This window comes from Populus nigra, chromosome 8 (assembly GCF_951802175.1).
Source record: "Populus nigra chromosome 8, ddPopNigr1.1, whole genome shotgun sequence".
NCBI classification, from domain to species: Eukaryota; Viridiplantae; Streptophyta; class Magnoliopsida; order Malpighiales; family Salicaceae; genus Populus; species Populus nigra.
The window spans coordinates 13,944,643-13,970,194 of record NC_084859.1 but is presented as its reverse complement, the minus strand read 5'-3'; the positions used below and the strand labels follow the sequence as shown (position 1 = coordinate 13,970,194).

General features: G+C 34.0%; 5 protein-coding genes across 6 annotated transcripts; 3 read left to right on the top strand and 2 right to left on the bottom strand.

The window, feature by feature from the left end:
* Positions 1-2,620: 2,620 nt before the first annotated feature.
* Positions 2,621-5,451, top strand: LOC133701080 (uncharacterized). Of its 2 annotated transcripts, XR_009843515.1 has the most exons (8): positions 2,621-2,771; positions 2,923-3,376; positions 3,487-3,656; positions 3,731-3,811; positions 3,923-3,998; positions 4,087-4,179; positions 4,512-4,690; positions 5,019-5,156. XR_009843515.1 is itself a non-coding variant. In XM_062124863.1 (7 exons), the coding sequence occupies exons 2-7, from the start codon at positions 2,947-2,949 to the stop codon at positions 5,222-5,224; spliced, it is 1,056 nt and encodes a 351-aa protein (XP_061980847.1). In that variant the 5' UTR covers positions 2,621-2,771; positions 2,923-2,946; the 3' UTR covers positions 5,225-5,451. The 2 variants fall into 2 exon arrangements, 1 of the variants encoding a protein (XP_061980847.1); XM_062124863.1 differs by lacking the exon at positions 4,512-4,690 and having other exon boundaries at positions 5,019-5,451.
* A 1,319-nt stretch (positions 5,452-6,770) lies between these two features.
* LOC133702191 (uncharacterized) lies at positions 6,771-11,840 on the top strand. Its single transcript, XM_062126454.1, has 7 exons — positions 6,771-7,105; positions 10,240-10,299; positions 10,389-10,471; positions 10,738-10,802; positions 10,890-10,923; positions 11,198-11,268; positions 11,478-11,840. Exons 1-7 carry the CDS (start codon positions 6,820-6,822, stop codon positions 11,566-11,568), a joined length of 690 nt encoding a protein of 229 aa, XP_061982438.1. The 5' UTR covers positions 6,771-6,819; the 3' UTR covers positions 11,569-11,840.
* Positions 11,841-12,146: 306 nt separating this feature from the next.
* On the bottom strand, positions 12,147-13,126 carry LOC133702192 (uncharacterized). Its single transcript, XM_062126455.1, has 2 exons — positions 12,976-13,126; positions 12,147-12,899 (listed from the first exon to the last, which is right to left on the bottom strand). Exons 1-2 carry the CDS (start codon positions 13,033-13,035, stop codon positions 12,306-12,308), a joined length of 654 nt encoding a protein of 217 aa, XP_061982439.1. The 5' UTR covers positions 13,036-13,126; the 3' UTR covers positions 12,147-12,305.
* A 5,566-nt stretch (positions 13,127-18,692) lies between these two features.
* LOC133702324 (protein LNK2-like) lies at positions 18,693-19,497 on the top strand. The gene is made up of 2 exons (XM_062126645.1): positions 18,693-19,167; positions 19,260-19,497. The coding sequence occupies exons 1-2, from the start codon at positions 18,960-18,962 to the stop codon at positions 19,352-19,354; spliced, it is 303 nt and encodes a 100-aa protein (XP_061982629.1). The 5' UTR covers positions 18,693-18,959; the 3' UTR covers positions 19,355-19,497.
* A 435-nt stretch (positions 19,498-19,932) lies between these two features.
* On the bottom strand, positions 19,933-20,824 carry LOC133701954 (putative disease resistance RPP13-like protein 1). Its single transcript, XM_062126150.1, has one exon. It carries the CDS (start codon positions 20,668-20,670, stop codon positions 19,933-19,935), a length of 738 nt encoding a protein of 245 aa, XP_061982134.1. The 5' UTR covers positions 20,671-20,824.
* Positions 20,825-25,552: the final 4,728 nt, after the last annotated feature.

Genomic DNA, 25,552 nt, shown 5'->3' with positions numbered 1-25,552 from the left:
GGAAATAAAGGCTGTGTTTGTGTGGGTTGTCGGGTGGAAGGTCCGGCTGGAAAAGGGGATGGGTTCCTTGGTTGATGAAGATGACCAGGGGGAGTGCCAAGCTGGGGCTGTTGTTTGGGCTGAGGGAGCCTTCCTCTTGGCTGGCGAGAATAAGAGAGAAAAATTGAAAACGGGGAGGGGGGCTGGAGGAAGAAGAGAACCAAATCCAGGAGGGGGCTACTGTTTTGGGTGAAGCGGCTGGTGTGGAAAAATCAAAGGCAAAGGGTGGGGCTGTGTGCAGAGAAGAAAAAAATGTGGCCAGCCGGAGGGGGCTGGCTGTCCAGTTGCGGGAGAAGAGAAAAAAATTCAGGGGAGGGGGGCGGCTGCCTAGGGTGCAGGAGATGAAAAAAATTTCAGCCTTTAGGGTTTTTTGGTTGCCTTCTTTAATTGCAAAATTGCCCCCCCTTGAAAATTCAGTATAGCATGGTATTTATAGGAAAAATTTTGCTAGGTTTTCAAACTAGTCCCTCAACTTTTCTTTCCTTCTCTTTTCCTCTTTTTTTTTTGTAAATTTTGATTTTTCTTATTTTTTTTGTATTTTTGAAAGCGAGCAAATATCAACGTCGACTCAATGAGGAAAATCAATGATTTTAAAATTAACGCGTTAAAAGTTGAACGCGTTCGAAAGACCTTTGAAAATTTAAATTCTTTTTAGACGACGCTGAAAATGCTAAAAACGATGCAAATGTATTAAAAAATGTATTTTTTGGGTTTTCAATGCTTTTCGCTATTTTTGGATTTTTTCTGAAAATTTATTAAAACATGGGTCAAAAATTGGGTAGCAACACAAGCAATAATATATTTTCAAATAACACTGTAAATCAATCAAAAACCTATTTTCAAATAGTGAAAGATGAGACCCGCATATTGATGAATGGTGGAAAAAAAATAGTTATTCAGTAAATAAAGGTTTTCCTCAAGAGTTATTTTTTTCTTAAAAAAAGATTGAAGATGTTCGATAGGTTCTTACATGAGAATGAAATACCACAATTATTACAGGGATACAGTTCAACCGTGTTTTAAAAAAAATTTAAAGTTTTTTTATTTTAAATTAATTTTTTAGTGTTTTTTATTGTTTAATACACTAATAACAAAATTAAATTTTAAAAACTAAAAAATATATTATTTAATTAATATTAACTAACCTCCACATGGTACTTGACATATTAATTTTATCGGTCTATTTTAATTTCAACATATAAAAAACGAAGCTATCCTATTTACAGCTTCATCATTGATCAGATATTTCATCGGGAGCTTTGATACCGAAAATAAAATTAATATAGTATACAATATCACCCTTAACCTGAACCATTAATTATTAAAAAAATATAAATAAACAAAATATTCTAAATATCACATACCCCGTCAAGCAAGCTCACGCAATTCAAATTGCATAAACTAAATTAGAAAAATAAAGTCTAATACTTTTTTAAATACCAAACAAATTTATGAATCTCAAGCTTGCTATATTCAATCAAACCTAGGTAGATCTGTTAAAAAACCATTTCAATTTAAAAGCTTAAGTTGTTGGGTGAAGTCCCAATATATGATTTATATTATTCTCTAACACACCTCCTCAAGTGAAAGCTTTTTGGGCTTCAAACTTGCACAAGCTCACATTAGATTATGCTTAATTTTTTATCAGATAAATGAGGATGATGAAATTCGAACTTGAGACCATTTGATCATCAAAACTTTGATATCATGTCAAAAAACCATCTCAATCCAAAAGTTTAAGCTATTAAATGAGATCTCATAATATAATTTATATTATTCTCTAATAAAATTCACCTGAGATTAATTCTTCTAAGCGCTTGATCCTCATGTTCCAGCAAGAGAAACTCGTGACATGGTTTTTTTATCTTCTGATATTTATTTTTACTTGCATGCTGTATTTTGATATTAAATTAAAAGTTGATCTTCCAAAATGAAATTTTAGATCATTGTTTAAAAAATTTTTAAAAACAGTAACTAGGAAGAAAAAAACATATCCTTTTCCACTTGCACTATTCAAAAAATAATTAAAAATTTAAATTTTTTTAAAACATTTTCAAGCACAAAAGTTTACTCCTTCCTACTTGTGTTTTCAAATTCTATTAAGATTCCACTCCCACTACTTCATAACTGAACTTTTTACAAGGAGGGGTTGTAATGGAAAAAACGAAAAAGAGATTTTCCACAAGATTTTATATCAAATTCTAATAAATATTTTTCTCAACTAAAATCTTAAAATTATATTTCTCTTATACCACCTTCAAAAGCAAAATTGTTGCTGGAAGAACAAAAATCTGACGCCCACCAAAGAGTTAGAACAGAATCAAGAGGCTATTGGCTTTTATTAATTAATGAAATATTTTTTTATTGACTAGTAAATAAAAAATCGATAGCTTGTAATTAAAAGAAAAAACATTACAATTAACATAATAATAGGAAAGAAAGACGTACAAAGATGCAGAAGAAGAAAGACAAGGATTTGGAATTAAATAACGAAGTTGAAAAATAACAGAACCGAAGTGTAGTTATTGTACAACTGTAGCGCCTAAAATGTACTTTCACTCATAATAATTTCTCAGCTCATCGCGGGCATACTAGAACCTTCCTCCTCCCTTCTCTCACATTTCCAGAGTCAGTTCAACATTTAAATTCACGAAACCCTTTATCAAGAATTCCTGCTTAGGATTTGATTCTCTTCGAATCTCTCCAATTTGTCATCATTAACCTCTTTGAAGGTACTCTCTCCCCCTCTCTGGTTCCCAGGGTTTTGTATTTTGATCAGTGCCTTGTTTTTATTTTTTGCATGAAGTGCCTTTTTCTTTCTTAAACAGAATTAAGTGCTAATTATAAATGTGGCGATGAAAATTATGATCTATTTTTTTTCAGGTGTTGTATTGTGTTTGGTTGAAAATGCAAGGAGACAGGGGTAACAGAGATCCTTTCTTTGGTAATGGTGGCCCTTTTGCTGGTTTTGGGAGCCAGAGAAGTTTGCTCTCTGGTTTTTTCGGTGGAAGGGATCCATTTGATGACCCGTTCTTCACGCGTCCGTTTGGAGGTCTGTTCGAGTCGAGTTTCTTTGGTTCCAGTGGAAATCCTTTCGCTAATATGCATCTATCTCCTTTTGATAACATGCATCCATCTCCTTTTGACAACATGCATCCTTCTGGATATATCGAGCAACAAGTTCCAGAGCCGAAGAAATCAAGGGGGCCGATTATTGAAGAGCTAGATTCTGACAACGAGAAAACTGAAGGAGATGAAGAGAAGAAAGAGAATCCTAGAAAACATGGTAGGCGGAGCAAGGAGCCGTTTGTTGAGGACCCAGATGATGAAGCTGAAGGTGAGATGTCTTCTTGTATTATGTGTTGTAGTGCGTGGTATCTTATCTATTTTGCTGCTGATAATGTTGTCAGAGTGCGTAAACAAGTATGTTCGTTCTTCTTGTTGCAGTGAGAAAGAGCAAGCACTTGCAGTATAGAAATGATTATAGTAGATTCAATGGCATTGAGTCACAACCCCAACGACGCAGGTTCACTTTTCAGAGCTCTACTGTTACTCATGGTGGTGCAAATGGAGCTTACTACACTTCTTCCATTACAAGGAGGGCAGGAAGTGATGGAGTGAGTAATTTTATTTTGAGATATGTTTGCAGTTGTTTCTTTAGTTCTGTTATTTATTTGTCCTTGTGGAACAGGTGACTTTCGAAGAAAGCAAAGAAGCTAATAGTGCTACTGGCCAAGGAACTCACAGAGTGTCTAGAGGACTTTACAATAAGGTATTTGTTTGTTCATTATTATAACTAATGATCGTTTTGATATTCCTACCTTCAACATTTTGCATTTTTTATGTATAGAATGTGTTGCGACATTTTGGATTGATTTTATAGGGCCATAGCTTTACAAGGAAGCTTAAATCGGATGGTAGGGTGGATACAATGCAGACATTGCACAATCTTAATGAAGGTATGTAGTCATGCTATCTACCCTGTCATAATCCATATTTAAGCACCCAAAATGACCAAGTTGAAGCTTGGGATCTGTGTGTTACAAGATGAGCTCTCTGGTTTTGAAGAAGCTTGGAAGGGAAATGCTGGAAAGCATTTGTCTGGATGGACTGGAAGTTTCACTGGCATTGATAACAAGGGTAAGTTGCTTTGGCTGCTTTATGGCCCCCCCCTCCCCTTTAATTTCAGCAAGCTACTTATTTTCTGTAATCAGGATGTGCAATTGAAGGTTGACAGACATGTGAACATTTTTTCACTGTACATCGTCTTTTGTGATTCATGTGAGTGGCTGCTGAATAGATGTAGCGCTATAAAAATTGAGTGGCAACTGTGCACATAATCCACATGGGCGTGGTCTTTGTTAGACCGGGGATACAAAACTGCCCTCTAGAACATGAGGGTGGCCTCATTTTAGTTTTGTTCCAGGAAGAAATTTGTGCTTGTGTATGCTAATATAGTTCATCTGTATCAGGGTGAGGGAGAGAAGTTCACACTTTACCTTGGTAGCGTTAAGGTATACAAGATCCTTGTCAAATTTCAGCTAGTTCTTATTTTACTGGCGGATAAATCATCCCAATCCACGAGCTTAGAATTATGTGTAGGGTAGTTGATGTGGTTGAAACCGCTGGGGATATAATCTTGTATATTTAGGTATGCATTTGTACTCGAACTTTGCTTTTATCTTTGTAGATAGTCAGTGTTTGTTCATATGTCTGTTTTCAGATGTAGAAATGCACATAAAAAAGGCGTCCCACCAATTAAATAAGATGTGCATGTGTTAATTTGTGAATGTAGCCAACCGATTGTTAATTTGGACTGAGCGGGGATGACAACATTAACATCTGTGGTGACTTCTAACATACATTGGCTGTCATTGCAACAGAGCAGCAAATCTTTTGTAGTTGCAGTGGTTTGGATGTTGTTATATCATTTTCTTGAGGTTTACCTTGCTGATTCGTCGTATAATTTTGAGATATAGGGACTAGCAGCAGTGGACAGAATGCACAGGCAAGAAGAGGAGGTTGGGCTCTTCCTTCCTCCGAAGGATCACAGCACTCTGAGAGAATGGTGCCAGACACCACGGTTGGGGCAGGATCTTCACACATACAGAAGTCGGGAAGAAGGAAAGGTTCATCAGACGTCAAAGACATGAACGGTTATCCTCGATGGAAACCTAACAATTAAGAATCGAGGAGATACATCAAATATGCTTCTAGTGCATTTCCCACTTTTCCATGCGCGTCCACCTGTAGTAGAATGGGGGATAGGAAGTGGTTGTACCTATTCATTAATCAGTTATATGCATCAGCCACAGTAGATTAAAATGGTTGATTAAAGTTCATCTTACATGATTGCCATCGGTGATTTCTCTATCCATGCATTATTGTATTGAGATATTCACTGTTCTTCCATATCGTACTTTACCTTAGCTTTTGATGTGTTAATGATAATATCTCAAAACACTTTTGAGATGATTTTGGTACTGTTTGCTTGCTTGCTGGAAAGTATGTATTTTAAAAAATAAAATTTGAGAAAATAATTTTTTTAAAAAATAAAATTTGAGAAAATAAATTTTAAAAAAGTGAATTATTTTTGGATGTTTGGTAGTGTAATAAAAAAATTAAATTTTTTTTTAATATTTGGTTATGTTATGAAAAACGAGTTGAAAAATAATTTATTTTTTTTAATTTTACTAAAATAATAAGAAATAAATTTTATAAATTAAAAAAATTAAATGAGAATGAAATTAAATTTTTTTTTATAAATTATTTTAAATAAAATAATAGAAATCAAATCTAAAAAATTAAAAGATAAAAAAATTAAAATGATAATAATTAATATTTTATAAATTATTTCAAATAAAATAACTAACAATTAAAAGAATAATGATTAAATTTAATAGATAAAAAGTTTTAATTAAAAAATAATAAGAATGATGATTAAATTTAATAGATAAAAAATTTCAATTAAATAATAATAATAATAAAAATAATTATTATAAAAATAAAGATCAAAATTAAATATAAAAATTAAATTTTAAGGGATAAAATTGAAAAATAAATATTTAAAATAAAATATATATAGCAATCAAAAGTTTGAGAAATAAATTTGATATAATCAGTAAATAATATGATATTTCTAAATTTTTCATAATTTTCAGAAAGTATTTTCCTTCCAAAATAAAATGAAAATATTTTTCTGAAAATTAAATCAAATTTTTCTGATTAAAAAGTGTATTTTGTTAATCGAAAAGTGTTTTCTGATAATTAATTTTTATAATAACAAATAAATATAAAAATATCTAAAAAATAATTTTTTAAAAATAATTTTTCGGAAAACAAATCTAGCCTTCGTTCCTAACGAATTCTTCTCAAACTCATTGATGAGCAGCTTTTGTTTTTATCTTACCACCTTTGTGTTCTGACTTCTGAGATGGGATTGCCTCCTGGCGGAGTGTTAGGAGCTTTTGTTTTTATCTACCACCTTTGTGTTCTGACTTCTGAGATGGGATTGCCTCCTGGCGGAGTCTCAAAGCTAGATTCATTTTAAGGAGTGAATTGCACTGCAAATCTGAATTTTACAAATAAATAAATAAATAATGAACGAAAATATGGCTCCCAGACAAAAATGGTCAATGTTGCCACGTTGAGGAGGCCTGTGGTCAATCTGGGCCGCATAGCTGGTGAGAAGGCCACGAGCCACTAGATCTAAAATTCAAACACGGCCACAAATATCACATGCAACAGGTTTCACTCGCTTAAAAAACCAAACCAACGAAAATGGCAGTTATCAGAACCTCAACCAACATGATCCTCAAACAAGTTTTCCTCGATAATCTGCTAATACCGCCAGTGCCCTCCTTTTCTGTTAGTAGAACATTAGGCAACTTGCGCTGGGCTAACCTTAAAGTACCAAATCGGGAAATCAGCTTCAGCCGGATTAAATGTGCGGCTTCCGATGACAAGAAGGTATCCTCTCGGCTGTCTCAGGTTCAACAGTTACTGCAAGAGGCTGAGGAGCGTGCCAGCGCCGCTGGAAACGAGCCGCCTCCAAAAATTACACTTGGTATTTTCAATCATTCGCTTTGTTTAGAAATCACACTAAAAGGATTAATCACTTTTTTTAAAAAAATCTTTTTTAGTTTACGTTAATTTTTTTTTCTAATCTGCAGTTTGCTTTTTAACTGTAATAGACGGAAATAATGAAGACATTGAAGAAATGAAAAGCAAATAGATGGTATCTAGCTCAATTTACTTGCTCTATTTCATCTATCTGGTTAAGGGTTTTTTTCCCGCTTCATTAGTCGTAATTAACCCAGTAGAGCTTGAGATGAGCTTAATTCCACAATCTTAATCTTAATTATTGGTGAAAATAAGTGAATCAAAATCTATCATTTACAATGGCTAAATGATTATATAAGTTTAGTAGGGGGGGTTTTCTTTTGCTGTTTTGACTTTATGGGCTCTCTAGAACTCTGGTGATGGCCAGTGCTTTAATTGAAGCACTGTGATAACTGGTTATTGTGGCATACTAATCATTGATCCTACTTTTGGCCTTGCTGAATAAAAGCCATGCAGAAATGTCATTGGAGCTCGTTGTAGCAAGGTTTCATTGCCTGGCTAAAATTTTTGTTGGTGAAAAAATTGTATCTACAAGGAATTTGTTGCCTGGTTAGTACTAATTAGCTAGACTATTGATAATTCATTAAATCTTGGATGAGAATCTACAATGAGAATCTACCCTTCTTGGATTCAATATTAGCTTGATGCTATTCTGTTGCTTTTTGTAAGTGTATTAGATTACGTTAAAGAATAATCTCAACTTAAAAACTTAAGCTGCTAAGTGAAATTTCAAGATATAATTTATATTATTTTTTAACACATTACCTCAAGTAAAAGCTCTTTGGACTTGAAACTTACATGAGCCAACCATTATCTTGTGTTTAATTTTATTAAGTAAAATGAGAATGGTGATATTTGAACTTAAACTGTTAGGTGATATCTTAAGATATCGAGACCCGGGGCATGGTAACTATTTACAATGTCTATCTCTTCCAACTCCAACCCATACCCATCATAATTTCCAACCCTTACAACTATGCCTCGCATGGTCACAATCAAGCTCCATTGTGACAATTATCTCCTTTGAAAAGTCCATATGGTTCCATACTTCAAGGGTCAAAGTGTCTTCGACTGCATTGATGGTTCTCTTCCAAAACTGTCTTCAATCTTCAAAAGTTCACCCTCCAACATAGATATCTCACCCTCACCAAATGTTGCCTATCTTCAATGGATACAACAAGATAATCTCACTCTGAGCACTGTCATGGTCTCTTACTGAAAGTTTTCTTACTCAAGTCATGTCTCGAGATGTGTGACTGTCCCTTGAACAAAGTTTCTCCTTCCAATCAAAGGCTCACATTGTTCATATTTGAACTTAACTAGCCACTACCACCAAAGATGCTTCTTCTACCATTGATTATTTTCTTCATATCAAGAAGCTCGTGGATGAACTTGCAATTGTTGGTCAGCCCCTCTCCAAGGATGTCATAATCTCATACATCCTTGTTGGTAACTGATTACGAGTCGCTAATTTACACTATTATTGCACGGTCAAATACTCTTAAACTTGAAGATGTTTATTCTTTTTCATTGACAAGTGAGTCTCAACTTAACTATCACAAACAAGCCACACCAATTATAAATGCTAATGCCAATATTGCAACCAAACAATCTTCACAAACTTATGGGCAAGGCTATGATGGAGGATATCCAGGTCAGGGGCAGGGGCGTGATAACTATGGTGATAATAATACCTACTCTAGCCTTGGATAGTTTAACCGCCCCTCCCTTGTCTATCAAGTATGTGAAAAACCTGGACATTCAGCCAAAAATGCTTTCACAAATTTGATATTCCCTACCAGGATAATTCCAATCAAACTGAAACCCTCAAGTCATGCTCGCTTCAAATCAGAACCAATTGGAGTCGACATGAGCCACACATCATTTAATGAATGATGTCAACAATTTCAATCTTTATAATGAAAACAATGATGGATCTGACCAAATTCAAGTGGAAAATGAAGCAGGTTTGTCTATCATAAAAACTGAATCTACTATATTATCTTCCTTCCATACCATTTGTTCTAAATAATGTTTTACTTGTTCTTGAAATTCAAAAAAATCTAATTTCTGTAAAACAATTTTGTCGCGATAATCATATTTATTTTGAATTTCACGATCTTTGTTTTGTTATCAAAGACTACTCAGGGAACATTCTACATCAAGGCAATCTTAAAGATGGTCTTTATTCCTTCACAACAACTCAAAGTCCAAGTAGCCCTTGGGCACTCACCAGTATTCGTTTATCTATTTCTTGTTGGCATCATAGATTAGGCCATGTGTCCGTGTTTGTATTAAACAAAAGCCCGTCTAGTTCTTCTATTCTAGTTGATAAAAATAAGATTCAATATGTGTCTAGATTGTCAAATGGCAAAAAGCCATGCCTTGTTGTTTAAGACTTCTTTGCACGTGTCCAATAAACCTCTTGTTTTAATTTTTACAGATATACGAGGACTAGCTTCGATTATTTCTAATTCTGGTGCAAGATAGTATGTTAGTTTTCTTGATGATTGCACAAAGTTTTTATGGCTTTTTCCTCTTAAACTAAAATCTAACGTTGAAAAAGTACTCCAATTTCAAGCTTATATTGAACGCTTTTTGAAACAAAAATTAAGGCCATTCAATTTGATTGAGAAGGTGAATATAGGCGCCAATCAATATTTCAAAAATCATGGAACTCAACATCGTCTTGCCTATCCATATACTCATCAACAAATGGGTTCTATTGAACACCAACATAGGCATATAATTGAAATTAGTCTTACTCTTTTATCACATTCCAATTTGAATGGCTACTTATATTATTCTCTAGAGCAGGTTCTGTTTTTTACCAGCAACTGAAAAATGAAAACATAGAGTGCGAGGGTCTGATACTTTCTCCTTTGTGGGTTGTTAAATATTGTTGTTTTCTTACTTTGTTTATGGTTGTCAGCTGTTTTTTGGCAATTTATGCTGAAAAGTGAAAATCATTACCTTGTCTGTTCTATGATTAAGATACTGCTTGCCCCAATCTTTATGATAAATTCCTGTTCATTGTGTTATGAGTAAATTTTTAGCTCAACTTATATGTACATGCAGACCATGTTACTGTGAGTTTTGCAAGAAGTGGTGGGCCTGGCGGTCAGAACGTAAACAAAGGTCTGTTCTCTTCCCCTCTGATGTCTTATGATCCCAAATCCTGGGTGTCCTGTGATCCCTAATCCTGGGTTTCATAACTGTATTTACAGTTAACACCAAGGTGGACATGCGCTTCAATGTTAAAAATGCATATTGGCTAAGTGAAAGGATCAGAGAGAGGATCATGCAAATGGTAATGTCATCAACGTGTCTAGTTTCACTTTTGTGGTCAGGCAGGAGCAAGATAGTCAGCTAGTTATAAGGATCGGTAGGGGTACATGAGACCACCTTAGCACCCCCCCCCCCCCTCTCCCGTTGGAGAACTTGAAATTAAATAAATTAGATAAATCCATTCTTTTGGAAACTTAGCTGTGCCTTCTATTAATTCATCTAAATCATCAATGCTTTGTGGTTTTGGTCCTGCAGTCTTTCTTCAATATTTGTTCTGTTTATGAACAGGAAAAGAATCGCATTAACAAGGATGGCGAGATTGTGATTTCTTCGACAAAGACTAGAACACAGAAGTTAGTTTCTGCTCCTTGTTTTTTTCTGTTATCCCTTTTTCCTATTTGCCGCTATACAATTGGTTTGATTCTGCTACTTTTCCTCAGGGGCAACATTGATGATGCTTTGGCAAAGCTACAGGTATCAAAGATTCTGTGATAGTTGGCTGCTTTTAAATGCAAAACAATCATGCATTGCTTTCTATTATAAACACTATTCATGAGATAGCAGACCTATTAGTGTCTGACACATAAATGAAATGAGCTTGCCCTATGTTTCAACAATTCTGAACTCGTGCAGTTGATCTAAGCTGTATCACCATGTAACATGCTGTTAAATATTTCCTTTCTTGATATTTCCATCACATTTTCTACCACTGTATTTATTAGTTGTTCCTGGTTTGATGAGCTAACAGGCAATCATTGATGTGGCTTCTTATGTTCCACCACCTCCTTCTGAAGAGCAAAAGAAGAAAATTGCCAAGTTGTAAGTGCTCTGACCATCTGTATTTTCCAATTGCATCTACTCTTTTGCTCTGCTACCTTCTTACCTTATTTATTTTAAAACCCTTGGTAGTTTCTGAGAAACATCTGGATTTCTCTATGCAACATTCCTTGTTGTCTAATTTGAGTCAGCGTGATTAGATTGTGAGAGCATCAGGATTGACTTTTATTAAAATCTCCATGTTTCAATAGGGCCGCTATCGGAGAACAGAAGCGACTGAAAAGTAAGAAAGCCCTTTCAGACAAGAAGGCTTTTAGAAGAAGTCGAGACAGTTGGGACTAATTTGTTTATTTGTAATCTGTCACTTACTGTTGTTTAGAGTTTAGGATTATCAATGCGGTTGCATGTTTATTTTGCTTCCTGTACATGTTCCATGAAGGAATATATGTAAAGCATCGATAAATCTGTGTCTGTGTCGTGATGAAAATAACCATGCCAGAAGGCATCAGTTGCTTTGATGACTGGCCATTCTAGGCTATTGAATAGATACAGCATACACACTAAAACTTTTTACAGCTTTAGATTTTGAAACTTGTGGAATGGTTTAACTGGTATGTCTTCCTGTTCATATTGCATTCGCTATTCGATATTTTACAGGTTGCAAAGTCATTAGCACGCTTACTTCCTGGGAAGAAAAAAGCTAAGAAATTTATTCCCCACCCTTTGTAGTTCATTCTCTCAGATGCTGGTGCGCACGTGTCTGTTTGACATCAAAATTCTTGCGATTCAAAACGACAGTTAATATAATTATCGGGTAACAGTATGGAAGTTCCTGTGTAATTTCATCGGAAAATCCCTGCACTATTTAGCGGTGGGGTTACAGAGGAAGGAAGAGGGTGAAAAGAAACAACGAGGCAATATTAAAAAAGAATCAAGAGTAATTAATTTCTCTCTGCTTTTTTTTTCTTGGAAGTTTTATCTGTACGAGTAATTGTTTGCTAAAGAAATGGAAAAGAGGAAAAAAAGGGGAAATTTCTATGCACAAAACTGAAGAACATCAAGACCATTTCCATGGGCGATCACTTTCGGATAACGTACTCCTCTCCTGATTGTCTATCAACGTGCTTGATCCATCGTCTTTCATCCTTGCCTGAATTACTAGAACTGCCCCCGCTGGTTGCTACGTGTGCAATATCCAATCCCTTCCCTACTGGAAGAAATACAGAACGCACAAGTCGTCGCGATCCATCATCAACGACATTTCTCCATTTAAAACTCGATCCGTTCCTTGAACTAGCATTCTTGCACACCAAAACTGCTCCCCTGCTGCTCAGCTTTGTCAGCCTCAATACTCTTGCATAATCCCTTTGCCGTGAATCCACCACCAAGAAGTCGATGCCCGACAGCCCCTCCACCACTTCTTCTGCTTCCCCGACAATAATTTCTGGTGACATCCCAGCCTCTGCCATGGCTTCCTCATATTCTGATCTTGATAGCTCATCAGGCACAACACAAACGTGTCTTCCATCTGTGTGGCGGCTGGCTATGGCTAGACCAATACTTGTGGCAAGAATTCCACCTTGTGACCATGTTTCAACTATAAGTTTGGCGTTCCATCCTGCAGCCATGGCTGAAATAAGCTCAGCCACACTGGATTCTTGGAAAACCTCACACTGCAAACAGATTAAAACCCATGAATATGGATTGCAATTAATTGTGTAAAATAATCAAGAGAGTTTCTTTGCTTACAGATTTGACAGTATCGATGTAGGCCTTTAATGCTGTTTCAGGGGACCAGACTAGCTTCATTTCGTATTCTCTGTTCAAGTTGTGTTTCGCTTTGTAGTTGACCTTGTAGAAGAATTTGATGTATGGTCTGGCCTTTCATGCCTTTTTATTTGAGAAAGAACGTGCCCTAAGAAGTGGTTTTCATTGGACCGTTGACATTAAACCGCGCAAATCCAACGTGTGGTGGATTAGGATTAGCATTAGCATCAGCATTAGAATATTACTAATGCAAATTAAACTTGGTATTGGGATCTTTCGAAAGGTCAGTTGCTCAGAGGACCATCTTTTTATTCAGAAATTACTAGTTATTAACAGATGACATTATTTTTTCCTTTCTTTCTCTCGAGTATTAACATTAACAAAACAACGCGTCATGTTAATTTATGAGAGGTTGCGGGCAAAACACGCGAGATTGTCTCATATCCAAGTGCCAAGCCGTCCATGCCTTTTTTTATTAGCCATTTAGTATTTTTATTAACTCATTTTCATTTTTATTTTTAATTTCACCTTTTAGTATTGTATTTTTTATATTAAATATTATCATTTAATATAAAGTTTATGATGAATTGATTTTTAAATTTTTATCATATAATAAAATTAAAAAAATTAATTCCAACTAGTTTGTTTATAGGATCACGAGTTTAACGGGTTAATTAAGTTGAACCTCATTTCTTTGTTTTTTATTTTTTTCATTTGGCCTTATCCAGTTGACATGTTACATTGGAATAACCTTCAAATGATTTAATTTAAAATTTAGACTAAACAAAAAATTAAATTTTAAATACTTAAGTTTGAACTGTTATACCAAGTTTAATAATAATACCAAAAAAAATTTTGGCGATCTAAATATTATTATTTTACATTTTAAATTTTTTAATTCAAACCGCAACAATCCAATAACTTAGTTACTTCAAAAAAATATTGGAGATGTGACTCACCTCCAACTTTTTAAATTTTTTCTTCCCTTAAATTTACCTTTTTTTTTTATTCTTGTCATTTTTTTTGTCAATCTTATCCTTAAACATTTATTTAATTTTGAATTTGACTTCACAATTTATTTTAATATATTTTTTATAAGGTTATCGTAGTCTTAAATAAACATCATAATATTTTATTTGTACTCAATTTTATGAGCATTTATTTTTTTGTTATTGTATAACTAAGTAAAAAATAGTTTCAAAAACAAAATTCTTAATCTAGTACAGTCCATAACCTGAATCATAAATTTAACATGTTAAGTCATGAAATCCAGATTACTCTAATATATCACAATCTCAATATTAAAAAAATATCATCTTGTTTTTTAGGTCAAATCTTTTATTTTTTACCCTTTGTCCAAGTATTTTTTAACTAATAAAGTTAGTTTAATGACATTAAAACAATCTTTATACAATTTAATTTTAAACATTAATTAAATAAAAATTTATATCATAAAGTTTCAAAGTTAATCCATTACATTGAGTTTAATAATAATATAAAATAACTATGTGTAACTTGAATATTTTTTTCTTTGAAACTAGTACAATAACTTATTTGGTGACCTACTTAGATCAGATCATCTCGTGCGCATCTACAAGATTACACGTATAAGAGAATAATTCAAAAGGGTTCGAGTCCCCAGCTGGCAGCCATTGGATTAGCCATGTTGCTATTTTTTTAGCCTCTGATATTTGACAGAGGTTGGGGAAATTCAAGGGGGATTGTAGTTTATTTGGAAGCATTTTATAAATTATATTTTAAAATATTTTTTATTTAAAATAATATTTTTTAATTTTTAAAATTTATTTTTGATATACCATATTAAAACAATCTAAAAACACCAAAAATAATTTTAAACAAAAAAAATTAAAATTTTAAATAAATGGTATTGTGGCCGTACTGCCAAATACCTCCATGGTATGCCAAGAATTAATGTATTTCTCCAATTTAGTAATTTTTAAATAATCTGGTCATTCATACCCTAGCATTTCTTTTTGAACCATGGAATAGGTTATATTTGACCGTACAACCAAGGTAAACTTAGCAAATGATTTGACGTTAATGTCTCATATATATATATATATATATATCAAGCTTGGAAACATGTATTGTTTGAAACTGAACAACATACGATTAGTTCACGGAACTCCAGTAAATCCTTATTGAACTACTAAATTGTATTTTTTTTTTAAAAATATATTTTTTATTTTAAATTATTTTTAGATTTTTTTAAATTATTTTGATGTGTTGATATCAAAATAAATTTTAAAAAATAAAAAATAAAAAATATATTATTTTAATATATTTTTAAATAAAAAACATTTTAAAAAAAACTTGTAAATCAATCCAACTGGTCCCTGCATGTTCTGGAATAATGGGGATGGATACATTTTCCACTGTCAATATGAGAAAAAAGAACGGGTGAAAATGAGAGTGTACGGGCTATTGTTTATCGAGGCTTCCAGAAGATGAGGCTTCCAGAAGATGAGGCCAGGGAGGGCAGGTAACCGTGTCCGTATAATCCCAAAGACAATACGGTTTCTTACGAAAAGGCAAAACACATTTCTTAAACGAGTACTGGCCGCCAATGATGTTGACCTCAGCATTTATCAAGTCATCATGATGATTGTCGGTTCGAATTCCACGTCATGTACGCACCCCTTCTTGATGATCTGACCTGGACATTGATAACTCATAACGGTAAGTAATTTCTTCTTAACCACGATTCGTTCTATTACTAGATCGCCTGTGACATAGGACGAAGTCTGATTAATTTTTTTTAATATAAAAATATATCCCAGCAATGTTAACATGTTTTTTTTTATCTTAAAGTTTAAAATTATTTAAGATTCATCTATGACTTATTCGATTTAATATGTTAATTAAAAATATAGTATGATTTAAAAAATTTCAGTATACTATTTTTTTTTAAAAAATATGGAGATGATAATATATTAGATCTGAGTTGACCCATCAAAACCATGATTTAAATAATAAGACCATTATAACTTTATAGAAAAAAATTCAAAATAAATTATGAAGCTTAATTCTAAATCAACCCAATATTAAAGACTAAAATTAAAAAAAAAACAAAAAAAACAATTCGAGTCAACCCAAATTAACTTATCAAACCTGCAAAACAGGTCATGAGACCAGGATTGCTCTATAAAAAGCAAATTAAAATAAATTATAAAACTCAATTTTTAATCAATTCAATGTTGAAAGACAAAACTAAAAAAAAATCATCTAAAAAAGAATACAAAAAAAATAACCTCAATTAATTCAGGTTAGCCAACGATCCAAGTCATTAGACAAGGATAACCTCATAAAAAATAAATAAAAAAATTTATAAAGCTCGGTTCCCAATCAATCTATTGTTGAAGGATAAAATTAAAAAAAAATTAATTAAAAAAGTACAAAAAAACCTAAGTTAACCTAAGTTATAAGATTATAATAATTTTATAGAAAATAAATTGAAATAAATTATTAAGATCGATTATTAATCAACCCAATGTTAAAAAATAATTTTTTTTTAAAAAAAATTAGTTAACTTGTCAAACTTGTAACTCGAATCATGAGACTTAAATAACCTCTTATAAATTAAATTAAAATAAATTATGAAAATCAATCTTTAGCAAACCCAATATTGAAAACTCAAATTGAAAAATAAAAATAAAAAAACAAAAAAATAATATAAACATTTGCTTCTTTCATGATCAAACCAATCACTTTTTTTTTTTTAGTTTAATGTGGGTGTCCGAGTCAACTTGTGCGCGCCTCGACTAATCTCACGGGCCCTAAAGTTAACGATCATGTAAGCCTCCAGTAATCATCATATGAGCAACCACATGGCTCGAACCTGAGACCACAGAGGAAGCAAATCTCTTGATCCCAAGCTCTTACCATTAGATCACCATCTAGATGGTTACATTTTTTGTTGTTCTTGAAGTGTAAATTTAACAAAATCTATATATAAGAATTGACTGTTATATTTGTATAATTTAAAGGCTTGGACTCCATGAATGAGATACAAGAGCTTGATGGTTTGGACTTCATGGATAGTAGTTATGTCTTGGAAACTCCCAACACTAAAGCCTCCTATAAAGATTCTGTTTTAGGAAGAAGAAGGGCTGTGAACCTTCTATTAGTGACTTAACTAAGGATGAAAAGAATAATACTTTCTCCAAGGATGGAATGATACAAAGTATAAAGTACCTTGTAGATTGAGTTTTTGCGAAGTAACGCTCTAGTGCCGCTATCACGAAATGCACCCGCACCCGCACCCGCACCCGTAGACAAATACATTACATTACCAATTTGATAATGACTAATGGTTTTACCCCAAAAACAAGATTTGTTAGTTTTTTTAAGAATGATAAAATTATAAAAATATTATTTCAATCCATAATATTTTATATCTTGGGCTCTAGTGTTTGAGTTATGAATCTTAGATTTTTTTTAAGTAATGTTTGCTTCTCTTCCCGTTTGTCCTGATAAACTGAATTAATGTTTGCACTAGACATGATACAAATTACCAGAAAGCTGTGCCGAGCTGCCGAATGCAGGAACTGCTTCAGGCCAAGGATGGTTGCCTGTAGATACATGTCTGTCTGAGCGTCTTACTTTCAAAATCACAAGAACACAAAAGTATTTGTTTATTTACACTCGATAAATAATTCTCCATTCCCGAGTAGGCATAGAAGTTGAATGCTTCCTTCTTTTATTGAAACATATGATCTCATGGTTAATGGTTTTATCCAGGAGGTCTTTGTTCCACGGTCTTTCTTCAGCCATATATCAATTTGATTTGCCCCTCGCCAAAAACCACACATAGAAACCCTCTAAAAACAGCCAGGTAACAGCTACAAAGGATCGTAAATGCAGATTTGCAAACCAATGCAAGGGTGGACCGAACGAAACCTAAGCATATTGTTCTTGAAGGGTGGATCGAGTTTCTTAATTATTTCTCTGCAGTTGTCACTTGTCAGTATTGTTTTGAAAAATGCAGTCCTTAAGGACATAGAGCGACTCGCGAAGGCCAGTAAGGTAGGAATATTGGATGGGTACGAGGAAGTGGTTGCTGATAACGGAGGTGTCGTTTCTTGAGCTGGGGATGTTGTGCTAATTTAGGCCAAGCTCGACATTCTTTTCGCATTGGACCAGAGAAGAAGCTGGTAGTTTTAGGTGATGGGTTTTTAAACAGATATATACAGTAAAAACAGTAAATTTAATTTTTTGTAAAAGAGTTTTAATGATCTTATTTGACAGATTTAAAATTATTAATAATAAATATATTTTACATGAAAAAAATTAGTGCTATATATAATCAATCAATTAACTAAGAGCATATTCACTTACAATAGAAAAAAGCTGGGAGATATACTCAATGGTAGTCTCTCCGTTGATGATAACAAAATACTCTTTTCCAAAGATGTAGTTTACAAGGTGCTATTATTTTAGTTTTATTTTTTGGAATGAGAATAAACTTGGATGTTGGGTGAATATGGATTTACATGATTTAGTCATGACTTCAATAATGCATCAATTAAGTTATCCTGGATGTCAAATCCATTACTTAACCATGATATCGATTGCCTAAAGTAAAGCCATTGTGTGGTTTTCTGTTAGTAGGAAGGAGAAAGGAATAACATGTGAAAATTCAGGTCTGGATGGTTAAAACGTTGAATTTATCCTTACAAACCATGTACTGAATTAAAATACTAACTGTGCCTTAGTCACTCTCCCCTGCAGGTCTAGATGGTTAAAACGTTGATCTATTCTAAGTAATTTGTCTATTTATATGTTTATAGTTCTGTGATCAGACTTACAGGCAAAAGAAGATCTTGAAAGGTCGGGAAAAACTGGAAGAAAAAGGTGAACTGAAATCATACCAAGATTTTTATGGAAACTGGACTTCATCTGGAATCCCAGCCTGTCAACTTAAGGATCATTTAGCACCCCAAATTATGCAATCTTCTCCCCCTTCAATTCTCAGCCAACAGAAGCAGCTACAGGGTTCCGAGCAGTTGCAGTACCAGCAGATATCCAATCCATTTGTGGCCCCTTCTGCATACGGGAGTATTACAAATCCATATTCTATGCCTGGGTTGTCCCACATTCAGTCTGGGGATTTTAAGCATCAACCTTTAGCTTCTGGTTATGAAGTTTCTTCAGGTAATGCGAATCCTGCTAAAGTTTTCTGACTTTCCAACAAAATTTCTAGTCATTTAATCATCGACCTAAAATTTCTGGTTATGAAGTTTCAGGCAATGCAAATCCTATAAACAAGTTAGCTGACTGTCCAGTGAAACCCCAGAGAATGACACCTCAGGAAAAGATTGAAAAATTAAGGAGGCGGTAACAAATTCAGGCAATGCTTGCCATTCAGAAACAGCAGCAGCAGCTTGTTCATCAAAAGTGTTCCCAAGAAAATCAAATTCAGCATGTTGAAGGAGCTGACCTTGAAGTAGAGGATCTAAGTACACTTGCTTCATTTGACCCAAACTCACCTATTGAGCAAGACGATTCCAATACAGTCTCTCTGGCGGTTAATGATTATTCAATGGAGGACACAGTACTCTACAGGCTTCAAGATATTATTTCAAAGGTATGCTTCACGTACTATTGCATTCTTTCCCTGCTAAATAATTTGTGCTTGGTTACGATTCCAAACCAATGTTTTACAACAGTTGGATGTCAGAATTAGACTTTTGTATTCGGGATAGCTTGTTCCGGCTGGCTCAAAGTGCAATGCAAAGGCATTATGCTAGTGATACTGGCAGTACAAACAATAGTAGCAGGGACGAACAAGTTGCTGCAAAAGAGGAAACCAGCAGTCAAAGAAGGTTGGTTAAGGCAATGCATTTCTCATGCTTCTGTTTTCAAATTTAATCTATCCTCTCTCTTTTTTTAACATTTTTGCTCTATGGAAATGTTAAATTAGGATCTTTTAATGCCATTTTCTGTTTTCCATTCTCCTTCTAGAAATAAATATTGAAAGCGGTATCCTCTATTTACAATGACAAGCTGAGCAAGCGTGGTTTTACCAACCCCGCCCATTCCCCTAATAGGGACGACACCAGGGTTTTCTCCATTTGCATCCTCTGATAGAAGCAACTTCAGTATTGCTTCCCTGTCATCATCTCTACCATAAACACCAGATTCATCCACGAGAGAAGTTGTTGGTGTTCTATGCGATGATGGATTTTCTACATTGCGGTTGTTCAAACCAAGGGCTGCCATTCGTTCAACTAAGGGATCTAGATCCTGCAAGAGGACTTTTAATTTTTCTTCGATCTCTCTCGACCCCAATATTTCAAGTGGGTTAATGAAAGAAAGAAGCTTCTGCGTCTGACCTGTGAAGGTTTGATCTTCAGCTTCCAACTCCTGCCGTAGAGCTTCATAAGCAATCTCATCCAAGAAGTCGTCGGCTTTATAGACAGCGTCTTTAAGCTCGGCCAGCCAACCCCGCACAGCTGAACTTGTTATCTCCTTCTCCTCGGCATCGTCAAGCACCACCCTGAGAGATGTCATTGTTGTCTTCAACTTCTGCAGCAGACTAATATCGTTGACTTTTTTCCCTCTGAAGAAGGCCACCACCTGGGGAGAGGCCATCCTGTCGAACAAAACATTAAGGAAAGAAGAAAGAAAAGCTCCTCCTACTAAAGCCCCGGCCATGGTTTCTCCTCTTTGCAAAGTAACGAAGGAAGAGTAAACAAACAACAAGAAGAAGAAGAGGGGATTTTGTTCAGGTGACAGAAGGGGAAAGAATTTGTGTAAAGAACTGGCAAAAGCTTTTTCTCTCTCGGCTCTTTAACTCTTAAATTGTTATGCTTAGGAGTCCATTTATGTGGTCACGGGTGTCTATTGTTTTTTATTTAAAAATATATTAAAATAATTTTTTTTATTTTTTATAAATTATTTTTAATATTAATAAATTAAAATATTTAAAAACGTTAAAAATATATTAATTAAAAATTAAAAAAATAATTTTTTTTAATATTTTTGAAACACGGATACAAGCCGGAACTGAAACGCTACTCCATTTTTCTCTTCTTTTGGAATTTTACTCGGTTTGTCTTTGATTTATTTTTCTAGAAATTACATCTTTTAAAAAAAGGGGTTTGATTGGAAAAACTTCACAAAATGCGAAGCTTTTCACGGGATATGATAACGCAGCAGCTGACTTCACTTTATTTCTTTTCTCTTCTTCATTCTATCACTTTTCATTGATAAATTAAATAAATAAATCATAAATTATATTATTATATTTTATACATTTTGTTTTGCTTTTTTTTTTTTAAATTTAATTCTTGGTTTAATATTATTTTGATATTATTTTTTTCTTCAGTGTAGATCCAGGCTCGTTACAGCCTCAGTTTGTAGGCTCAATTGAAATTACCTAGATATTACAGGGTTCCTATTTTTCTTTATTTCGCTCAGTTAATTATACCATAAGTTTTAACTGAATGTAAATATTGTTTAATCGGGTACTCATTGTTGGAATTTAAGATGCAATAGGATCGTGTGTTTGAGAGAATAGTAATGTATGTTGTTTTTTTTTAATATAGTTTTCTTGAAAATATATTAAATTATTAATTTTTTAATATTTTTGATAATTTGAATATATTAATATCAAAAATTAAAAAAAATAAAATTATTTTAATATATTTTAAAATAAAAACCAGTGGTGGATGTGGACCTAGAGTTTATACATATATTATTTTATTCTGAACATAATAAAATTGTTAAATCTAGTATGGCCAATGAATTAATACATGAAACTTATGATCTTAAATATGACTTGAATCATATTTAAAATTAAACTAAAAATACATTAATAAAATTAAAAATTAGTTGACTGGATTAGATTTTTAATGAAATAATTATCCTTGTAAAATCTTATCTAAACATATTTAGGTCATCAAAGGAAATTTTGCTTTTTTAAAATAATAATAAAAATATAACAATTGACCTCTGACACGAGTTAAATCAATAACCTAATAACTTTTTTAAAAAGTTACACATACTGAATCAGGCAATTTTACAAGCCACTTACACAGTTGCCCCCACCCAAAGACGTTATAGAACCAGCGAGGAAAAAGATAGGAAAAGAACCAGAAATTTTTACCATGTGGTGCTAAACAGCTAATGCCCATTATTAATCAAGTGTATGATTTTTCAAGTAAGTAAAAATATATTAAAATTATTTTTTTATTTTTAAAAATTATTTTTAATACTGACATGTCAAAAGATTTAAAAATATAAAATATTTAATTTTAAATAAAAAAATTCAAATTTTCCTCAAACAGAAGGCACTTCCAAACAGCCCCTTTCTCTAGCAGAATTCACAAGAGCAGCCGGCTGTTAATGCAGCGTTAACAATATCAAGTCTTTAGTAAGCATACTGTTCATCCTTAAGTTAAAAAATAGAAAAATAAGTAACAATAATCATCCTAAAAAACACTAACTGGTAAAGCTCAGGCTGCATTATTTAAAATTCCTATATGAATGGTTCGGAAGAGGAACATGGAGCCACAAAAAGGTTGGTGGCAACTACGCTTAAAATAATGAAAAGGGAGGCCCGACAGGCTGGTACATAAAACCTAAAGGAACTCTGGTTCAGCAAGGCTCCATTTTCACGTCCAATATGCCCAGGCTAGTGCCAGGATGGCGATTGCAAACACCAAGCTATGGTCCAGGCCACATCCGGCAGCATCCAGTCATCCAGGAATATAAGATTGAGAGTCTTAATTAAAAAAAAATGATGAAATTCAAATAAATTAAAAAAAATAAAAATTAGCTTTTACTAATTTTTAAAATTAGTAACTCTAATCATGAATTCAGGATTAATCTCATAAAAAACAAACAGTTAGAAATAACAAAGTAAAATTAAAAAAAAAACATTAGCTTAAAAAACAAAATCAAGCAAATTTGAACGAATCTACTAAACCTAGTCTAACTTTAAAACTCGTAACTTGTGTAATTCTAGACTCGGAGTCAATAAAAAAACTTGTTAAAGCAAAAAATAAGGCTATAATTTTATATAAAAAAATCAAGAAGATGAAATTGTAAAGCCAAATAACAATTAAAATAATAAAGATGAAATTTGAAAGATTAAAAAATCATAGAAATAAAATTAAAAAATATATAATTTGATAGATTTTCTTAAGAATTTCCTTAATTAGAAAACAATTTGTAAATTAAAAATCATAAAGAGTTAAAAGGTTTAATGGTTAAGAACAAATTTATCATCGTCATGATAAACAATAATTTCTTTAATAGATTTAGATCTTTTTTAATTTAATTTAATAAAAATATGGATAACATGTCATTCTATTTAACCATGACATTGATTTTAGATTTAAAAAACAATAACTATAATTATAATAGAAGAAATATTTTATTAAAAATTAAGAGAAACGAGGAAATTAATTTTTTAATGTATTTAAATAAGATCATATATTCTTTTACAAATTAGAAATAATAAATCTAATTTACATAATACTTTCTTGACAAAAAATCAAAGCAATCTGAATTCTTGTATATTAGAATCACATTTTTAATACCAATGTTTCTCACTCTTACAATTTTTACTGGAAACCGGACACGAGGTTAGTGAAGACCAGAACTCTCAGTATAATTTTAGTCCGTGTAAAAATAAAAAAACAGAGCAATCTCCAGCGTCTAATCTTTGATTAGACAACAAAAGATTCCCGATCAAAAACATTTCCATTGGCCACTACCATGAGTCGACTCAGCCCGACGCCTTAAAGGAAGCCTTGACTGAGTTCATTTCCACCTTTATTATTGTCTTCGCCCATGAAGGGTCCGGCATGGCCTTCGCTAAGGTCACAGACAGTGCTGCCAACATACGCGCTAGACTCATCGTTGCAGCCATCGCCCATGCTTTCTCCCTTTTTGTTTTTGTTTCTGTTGCTGCCAACATCTCTAAAAAGTAATGGTTTTTGGCAGCAGCAACCAAAAACCCAGTTCCAAAAAACGACCCCAACTGCAAGATTCATCCTTTTCCCCCATCATCCCTGCATTCTTGAACATTCCAAAATCCCATCAGCCTCAACAACACAACTGTTTTTCTTTTCTTTAAAAAAAAAACACACTAAAGAAAAGAGACGCAACTTGCTCGTAGAGTTAGGCCAATCACAAAAAAAAAAAAATCCCATCTCCTCATTTTACTCTGCTAAAAAAGAATTCAGGAAAGGAAAGAGGAGATATCAAAAGACAATAATAGCAAACATCCCTCTGTTCCTTTCTTCCAACCTTGCAAAAGTAATTGACAAGGGGACCAAGTCAACAACTCCATCGCTGAAGGTAATTTTCACCACCTGCCCCTTCTGCAGTCCATGGTATCGCACAATGGCATCAGATTCTAGCAATCTTGGGAGCTGAAAGGAAAAAACAAAAAAAAAGTCAGATAATGTGCTTTAGCTTGATCAGTCATATTAGAAATATTATTGGCACAAAAGCAAGGGAATTGGAACATGCCGCCAGATGCATGTCTACTTCAAACCACTCGAAAACGCCGAAAGCAAGAGTATGTCTGTCACAGGGTTAAAATCCGTGAGGGTGTAGGCTGACGAAAAGCATTGCTGGACAGTAGCTACGGGGTGGCAGCCCGCGTGACAGTAGCGAAAATCAGCAACATGCATGTGCGGCAGCACGCAACAGCTAGCACAACAGTGAGCTGACGAGAGTTGGGGCTTGGGCGAGGATTGTCCAAGGCTTGACGAAACAGTGCTGGGATGACACAATGAGACAGTGGGGAATTCGGCAGCACTGGCAAATTCGGCAGCGTCGACAAAATCGGCAGCAGGGGCTGACGATAACTTGGACATCAGACGGTCCAAGGCATACGAGGCAATTACGCTGGCAGCATGTGTGCTGGCAGTGGGCAGTTGGCTTGTGGGAGAACATGCCAATGCAGTTGCGGCAGTTCTGGGAGCAGTTATCGGTAGTTTGCAGCAGTTTCTTATGTGGGGAAGAAGTTGGCCAGAACATGGGATAATGGGTGCTCCAGCTGTGCAGGAAGTTAGAGGCAGTTTATACTTGTAACTTCCATTATCTTGTAAATAGATAGGCTGTAAAATGTGTAGCATGCAGAACGGATTGGGTATAGCACACAAGAAGGACTTTGTGTAATCCTTTAATTGAGTTAATGAAAAGGTTGGGACTTGTTCCTGTAATCTACTGTGTTTTGTATTCTGTTCATATTCCTTTGTGTTATTCCGCTTGCTTGTGACGTTGAAAGAGTGTGGGGATCTCTTGGGTTTGTGGGACAAACTAGTCGTAGGCAAAACACGAGTGAATAGGTGAGGGAAAGGCTGAGTCTAGCGGGACTAGACTGCCGCGCGAGGTCTATTTTTGAGAGCGAAAAATTAACCCCGTGACAAGTGGTATCAGAGCCTGGTGACGTTCTCGACTGGACGACGAGACTGTTCTGTGGCAAATCGGCAGACAGATTTGGGAGGGCTACCGTTTTTGCCAATGGGTAGGCAGACTTCAGCGCAATGATCAGCAACAAGAATGCTGATGCTTCTGT

Bases quoted from the DNA above. Each gene is read 5' to 3' on its own strand.
- LOC133701080 (XM_062124863.1), top strand. From the start codon at position 2,947: ATGCAAGGAGACAGGGGTAACAGAGATCCTTTCTTTGGTAATGGTGGC. The intron at 3,657-3,730 runs GTGAGTAATTTT...CTTGTGGAACAG, and splicing joins GGAGGGCAGGAAGTGATGGA to GTGACTTTCGAAGAAAGCAA. The intron at 4,180-5,018 runs GTAAGTTGCTTT...TTTGAGATATAG, and splicing joins CACTGGCATTGATAACAAGG to GGACTAGCAGCAGTGGACAG.
- LOC133702191 (XM_062126454.1), top strand. From the start codon at position 6,820: ATGGCAGTTATCAGAACCTCAACCAACATGATCCTCAAACAAGTTTTC. The intron at 10,803-10,889 runs GTTAGTTTCTGC...ACTTTTCCTCAG, and splicing joins ACAAAGACTAGAACACAGAA to GGGCAACATTGATGATGCTT. The intron at 11,269-11,477 runs GTAAGTGCTCTG...ATGTTTCAATAG, and splicing joins AAGAAGAAAATTGCCAAGTT to GGCCGCTATCGGAGAACAGA.
- LOC133702192 (XM_062126455.1), bottom strand. From the start codon at position 13,035: ATGAAGCTAGTCTGGTCCCCTGAAACAGCATTAAAGGCCTACATCGAT. The intron at 12,900-12,975 runs GTAAGCAAAGAA...ATCTGTTTGCAG, and splicing joins ACATCGATACTGTCAAATCT to TGTGAGGTTTTCCAAGAATC.
- LOC133702324 (XM_062126645.1), top strand. From the start codon at position 18,960: ATGCAATCTTCTCCCCCTTCAATTCTCAGCCAACAGAAGCAGCTACAG. The intron at 19,168-19,259 runs GTAATGCGAATC...ATGAAGTTTCAG, and splicing joins TGGTTATGAAGTTTCTTCAG to GCAATGCAAATCCTATAAAC.
- LOC133701954 (XM_062126150.1), bottom strand. From the start codon at position 20,670: ATGGCCGGGGCTTTAGTAGGAGGAGCTTTTCTTTCTTCTTTCCTTAAT.